The 6912-nt window shown below is 37.2% G+C and overlaps 1 protein-coding gene across 1 annotated transcript in view; it reads left to right on the plus strand.

Moving 5' to 3' along the window:
- The first annotated feature begins 4283 nt into the window (after positions 1-4283).
- LOC137659947 (uncharacterized) overlaps positions 4284-6912 on the plus strand; it is a 13466-nt gene continuing 10837 nt past the window's right edge. The window contains exons 1-3 of the mRNA XM_068394702.1: positions 4284-4581; positions 5028-5255; positions 5398-6747. Coding sequence (XP_068250803.1) covers positions 4284-4581; positions 5028-5255; positions 5398-6747 — 1876 coding nt within the window. The remainder of the gene's footprint in view (positions 4582-5027; positions 5256-5397; positions 6748-6912) is intronic.

Genomic DNA, 6912 nt, shown 5'->3' on the forward strand with positions numbered 1-6912 from the left:
GATCCCTCATCATACACCATAAAAATGTCGCTTGTCTATGAACGTTATTAGTGTAGGTTTCTTTCTTCCTTTCATTACCTGGATAACATAGTGCACTAGCATAGGAATGATACCCTTAGATGGGTTCCCATTAATCAAATGACCACACAAGCAATACTGCTGCCTAATCTGCTGACTTTATTAAACTTACAAAATCATACACCAGTGAGGGATTCAGATTATCAACACATTTCTCTCATATTACCAAAGTCTCACACACCTTTTGCTCCAACTGGCTTTACATAAACACAGACAATAGAAAAATAACAGATGAGCATTACTGTAAATTTCATTCTGATTAAACCCAGCCAATGAGGGGGGCATGCCAGCCTCAACTCTTTGCCGGTCCCAAGCTCAGGTAAATGGGGAGGGTTGGCGGCAGGAAAGGCATCCTGCTATGAAAAATTAGCCAGAACAACTATGGTCAGTGAGTATGATCAGAATATATTTATACTTATATTTATATTGAGGGCAGTGCTAACGGCGCCAAAGTTGCCAAATAATCAAGTAATAGATGAATTCCAACGCACATGGCGAGGCAACTCTCTCTCAACTATCTCCGACCCCTTCCCTCTTTAAAACAATAAAAAAGAAGTAAATATTTCAAGAATTTTCATGCATATTCTAACAACAGGGAAATATAAACATGATGTAATACCCCATGTTCATTCCTTGTGTGTGTCGTACAGCATCCCTAAAAGAGTTTACATATGAATCTGTAACAAAAATAGTGGAATAAAAAAGTTAATTCTTAAAAATAACGTAAATTTACATACACTGAATCGAATGAAAATACAATTACATGAATGACGAAAGTCCTATATAATTTACCTATCTTTACTAAAACTACAAGAGAGGGACTCACATAATGAGCTGGCTACACATCTCTTAAATGCACAAATAAGATATATGAACAAATATTTACTGTACACTAGATGAGCTTCGTAGGAATATATGTATATATATATATATATATATATATATATATATATATATATATATATATATATATATATATATATATATATATATATATATATATATATATATATATATATATATATATATATATATACATATATATATATATATATATATATATATATATATATATATATATACACACACATATATATATATATATATATATATATATATATATATATATATATATATATATACATATATTTATGTATATATATACATATATGTATATGTATATATACATATATATATATATATATATATATATATATATTGTAATAATTTGCATAAATTTTTTCGTGGCCTGTAAAGTAAATTTCATTAAGTTGCTTTCATTATATTTCTGTTTTGCCACAAAATTGAAAATAAGAAAAGACTGGTTTAGGTTTTTCTCGCTCCCACCGAAGGTTGTTATTATATAAGTGGTACCTCGCCCATGAGTTTTTTTTTTTTTTTCTTTCCATGTAATTATTCACCGGCTTGGTTGTTTGGTGATTTGATGTTCGTTGCCCAACTTTTGATGGGGACCTTTGGCTGAGGATGAAAGGTGTATGGATTCGGCTCCTTAACGTGGAGGTTCTCTGACCATATTCCTGAATGACACGGAGATATATATTTCCTGAAGGCCTTGCTGTATTGAAGGGCCCCTTTTCTACTGTATTGCGGAGGACAGTGATGGTATTCTTCCTCCTGATTACTGAAGTTGTTGTGGAAGCTGCGGCCTTGTTTTGAGACACCTCCTGTATCCTGATTGGGCGTTCTTCCTGTGTTGTGACAGTGTGATATACGCTACCGTTTAACGTCTCTACTCCTCGAGACATTCCTGATGCCCCTGGATGGGCATCCTGGTCCTGCCTTCGTCCTGGAACCTCCGGAGTCGTGAAAATGCTTGATTCTGTTTTGATAGCCGGTAAGGATATAAACTGAGTATTTTGCTGTTGACGTTGCTGACGCGGGTCAGTGTATCCTACGGTTATTTGCTACTCGTGATTCCAGAACAGTGGATCGACGGTAGGTTATGTTGAAGGGTGGAGCTATCATCCCTAGAGTTTTAGTGAAATTACCTTTGATGCTGGGTCAATATCTATCAGTGATAAATAATTTAAGTATTTATGTATGTGAACATTCTTTAATTGTATAATCTAGGATTAAGGTCATTTCCCCCTTTTATTTTCTTCCTCTTGAAAACTTTCTGGGCTTTCTAGAGATAGGTTGTTTTCCTTCCTCCTCCTAATTACTGTCTCTTGTTCTGTCGTATGAAGGAGGATTATTTTTAGGCGAATTATTTTTGTAAACCCAAATCAGTTTTTTTTATATACAATTTTGCGGGTTTAGAGTAACATTTCTTTGTGCATAATAAATGTTCAAGTTTTTGTGAGTAATTTTTGTTATCCTCTTTGAGTGTTTTTCTTTGTGGTTTTCACTGTTTGGAGATCTTGCCCCTTGGCTTTAAATTCTAACCTTTGTGGCACTGATCATTAAAAGGAAAAGAGCCTGTTTCTTTTGCCGCAATTAGTGATTTAAAGTTCATAACATATTTTGGTGACCTTGCCAGGACAATCCAACAGTGTCATCCACGAGTGCATTCAAAGAGGTGTTTAGGTCAGTGAATGGGCTTAGGTAGATTATTTTCAGTTCACCGCGCTTAGTAAGAAATTATGCATTATTTTGAGGAGGAAGAGGCCGCTGCTGCTAGATTTTTAGCAGACCCGGACTGGGAGAGGAATCTGTTTGATCTAAAACGAGATGAGTTATGGATATTGGTTGAATTTCTAGGTTTAAGTTTGCCTACAGAGGTTAAGAAAGGTCAGCTGTTATTTGAGGTTATTAAAGCTGCTAGGATGTTTAAAGAACCCGTAGGTAGCATCAGAGATGAGGAAACTGAGTATGGTATTGAAAATGGTGAAAATAAGGTGGTAGGTGCCAGAGATGTTGAGGAAAAGGAAGACTATGTTAGAAATAAAAATGGGGAAACAGGTAATGGAAATAATGTGAATGATGGTGAGGTAACCCAAATGAAATTGGATATTTTAAAAGAGCAATCTAGGATTAAGGAGTTGGAGTATAAAGCACTTCAGCTACAAGCTGAAGAAAGAGCAAAGGAAAGGGATCATGAAATCCAATGTTTAAAATTGCAGATGGGAGCTAATGGTAATAATCGTAGTGATAAGGATAGTTTTAACCTGTTAAGTGCCCTGAAACTTGTTCCCCAATTTAATGAGGAAGACGTCTCTGAATTCTTCATTTCTTTCGAAAGAATAGCTAAGAAATTGAAATGGCCTCGGGACATGTGGACCACGTTGGTCCAGTGTCGCTTAAAAGGTAAGTCCCAGCGTGTATATAATAAACTTAACGAGGGTTTGTCATCTGATTATGATTCAGTGAAAGCGATAATTCTGAAAGCTTACAATCTCGTTCCGGAGGCGTACAGACAAAAGTTTAGGAACTTTAAAAAGAATCCGGATATGACTTTCGTGGAATTCGCCCGAAAGAAAGAACAGTTTATGGACGACTGGTTAAAGTCCAAGGAGGTTGACAGGCTTGGAAAATTGCGGGAATTGATTTTAACCGAAGAGTTTAAGAGGTCTGTGTCGAGGGAGCTAAAGATTCATTTGGAGGAGTTGAAGATTGATTCTTTACAGGAGGTGGCAATTGCTTCCGATGATTACTCCCTTGCACATAGGCAAGACTTGGTAAAAGATTTTTCCAAAAAGTTTTCTCCCCATAATGGAAATTTCCACCAGGGAAAACCTTATCAGAAAAGGCCTACTGATTTTGATCAAAATGAAGGTGTTAACCGTAACGTAGATAGCAGTAAAAACGGAAGTGTAGAATCGCGTAGTTACGTGAACAGTAGTAGGTCTGGTGGTGGTAGTGAACGTAGAGAATCACAAGAGTCTAGTTTAAGGTGTTATTGGTGTAATAGGAAGGGTCATATAAAAGCGAATTGCTTTGCTATGAAAAATTACTTGGAAAGGAATAAGGAGGCTGTTAATATTGTTTCTGCCGAGAAATCTTCAAAGAAAGAGGTATCAAACGAAAGCAAGTGACTAAAATTTGAAAGGTACATATCGAATGGAACTATTTTTACTGATGTTGACAAACAAATAGGACGTAGTATTAAGATTCTTCGTGACACTGGTGCAGCACAATCTTTAATTTTAAAAAAGTCTGTACCTGGTGGGTTTAAATTTTCAAATACTGATTTTGTAGTTCTTGGAGGATTTCCTGATACTATTGCCTCCGATCCTCTCGGAAACATGTATCTAGAAACTGAGTATTACAAGGGAACGGTAAAACTGTCAATTGTCGACAGTTTACCTCTTCCCGGTATTGACATGTTATTTGCTAATGATTTGGTGTTGCATGACGAAGCAAATTATTTCCCAATTTTGAGTGTTACAGAGTTAGACGATGATAGGTATTTAGATGTTTCTGTATGTGAACCTACCTTGGTTATTACTCGTTCTCGTGCTCGAGAGATTGATCTCGATAATGTTAATTTAAACTTTGATGATATTAATGGACAGACGACTGACCTGATGACGAGTAGTTGTAGTAATAGTAGTAGTGAAAATATTTTGTTTAATGATGTTGAATGGGATGTTGAGGCTTAAAAGGAGCCCAAGTAAATGAGTTTTCTAATTTTGATGATTCTAATTTTGATGTTGATGTTGATTTATCAAAACCCGTTTTTCTTAAAGAAGAAGGTTTGGTGTACAGAGTCAGTAGGTCAGTTAATGCACCTGCTGATCAGGCTGAGGTTAGGAAACAGTTGGTAATTCCAGAACGATACCGTTCTAAGTTGTTAATTTTAGCACATGAGAATAACCTTGCAGGACATTTCGGGGTCAGGAAGACATTCCAAAAACTCTCTGAACATTTTTTCTGGCCTGGAATGCGTCGTGATGTAAAGAGACACATATTATCTTGTAAAGTATGTCAACTCGTGGGGAAGCCAAATCAGAAAATTCCAAAAACTCCTTTAATTCCTATTCCATCAGTGGGGGAACCTTTCAGTGAGGTGATTATTGATGTGGTAGGTCCTTTACCGCGGACACGCGGGGGACATGAATATATTTTGACAATGGTTGATAGGATGTCACGATTCCCTGAGGCTGTCCCACTGCGGAGTATTAGAGGGGAGAAAATTGTCGAGGCACTGGTTGGCTTCTTTACGAGATTTGGTATTCCCAAAATTATTCAAAGTGACTGTGGTACGAATTTTACAAGTAGGTACTTTAAGCGAAAAAATGAATGAGTTAGGGATTAACCATGTTACTTCTTCCCCTTATCACCCTGAAAGTCAGAGCCAAGTGGAGCGATTCCACCAAACTCTTAAATCTATCTTAAGAAAATTTTGTTTGGAAACAGGTTGTGAATGGGATAAAGAGATCCCTTATGCTTTATTTGCAATCAGGTCAACACCTAATGAGACTTTGGGTTTCTCTCCTTTTCAGCTTATATTTGGACATTGTGTTCGTGGTCCATTGGATGTTGTAAGGGAACACTGGGAGGGAGAAACCCCAGATATGAATGTATTAGACTATTTATCTAATTTACAGGAGAAACTTCACAGAGCTTGGACCTTTGCCCGGGAAAATTTAACAAAAGCTCAAACTACTATGAAAACAAATTATGACGTTGGTACCCAGATGAGACATTTTGATCCAGGAGACAGGGTCTTGGTACTGCTTCCCATGCCTGGGAATCCACTCAAGGCTCGTTTTTCGGGTCCGTGGAAGGTACTCAAGAAACTGAATGATGTTAATTACCTTATTGAGACTCCTGAAAGACGTCGAGAAACCCAAATTTGTCATATTAATATGTTAAAACCTTTTGTTAGTAGAGAAGTAGAGGTAGATGTAGAACCAGTGTCACTGGTAGAAGTAGAAGTAGATCCTATGGTAGACATTAAGTTATCTGTGGGACCTGATGGTCTGTCCAACAATTCAAGTATTCTTAATAACCTTGATGTTAAATTTCAGCACCTGGAAAAGGACAAAGCAACGTCCTTAACCATGTTAATTAATGATTATAAAGATTTATTTCAGGATGTACCAGGACGAACTAACATTTTAGAACATGATGTTGATGTAGGGGAGGCAAGCCCTATCAAACAGAGTCCGTATAGGTTGAATCCTTTCAAAAGGGACATTGTTAAAGATGAAGTAAAGTATATGCTGGACCACGGGCTGGTAGAACCCAGTTTTAGTCCCTGGAGCTCTCCTGTGGTACTGGTTAAAAAGGAGGGTGGCGAGCATAGACTCTGCTTTGGTTATCGTAAGGTTAACTCTCTTACAAAGACAGATTCTTTCCCTTTGCCTCGGGTGGAAGATTGTATTGACTGTGTTGGATCTGCTAAATACATTAGCAAATTTGATTTGTTGAAAGGCTACTGGCAGGTCGGTCTTTCTCCCAGGGCAAGGGAAATTTCTGCATTTGTGACAGGTGACGGACTGTATGAGTGTAAAGTTATGCCATTCGGTATGAAAAATGCAGCCGCCACTTTTCAGAGGCTCATGAATTTTATTACTTGCGATTTAGAGGGCTGTGTAGTATATATTGATGACTTAATCATTTATAGCGACGATTGGGAGACACATCTAAAGAGAATTAGAGCTCTCTTTGAGATTCTGAGAAAGGCTGGTTTGGTGGTTAATTTAAGGAAGAGCGATTTTGCTCAGGCCAAGGTAATTTATCTTGGGCACGAGATAGGCCTGGGTAAGGTAGCTCCTAAGAAAGCGAATGTGGAAGCTATTTCTGACTTTCCTGCACCTCAAAATAGGAGGGGCGTGAGAAGATTTTTGGGCATGGTAAGTTATTACCGCTGGTTTGTGAAAAACTTTTCTGATATTGCTCATCCATTAACTAATCTTTTGAAGAAAG

Source organism: Palaemon carinicauda, chromosome 20, assembly GCF_036898095.1.
Source record: "Palaemon carinicauda isolate YSFRI2023 chromosome 20, ASM3689809v2, whole genome shotgun sequence".
NCBI classification, from domain to species: domain Eukaryota; kingdom Metazoa; phylum Arthropoda; class Malacostraca; order Decapoda; family Palaemonidae; genus Palaemon; species Palaemon carinicauda.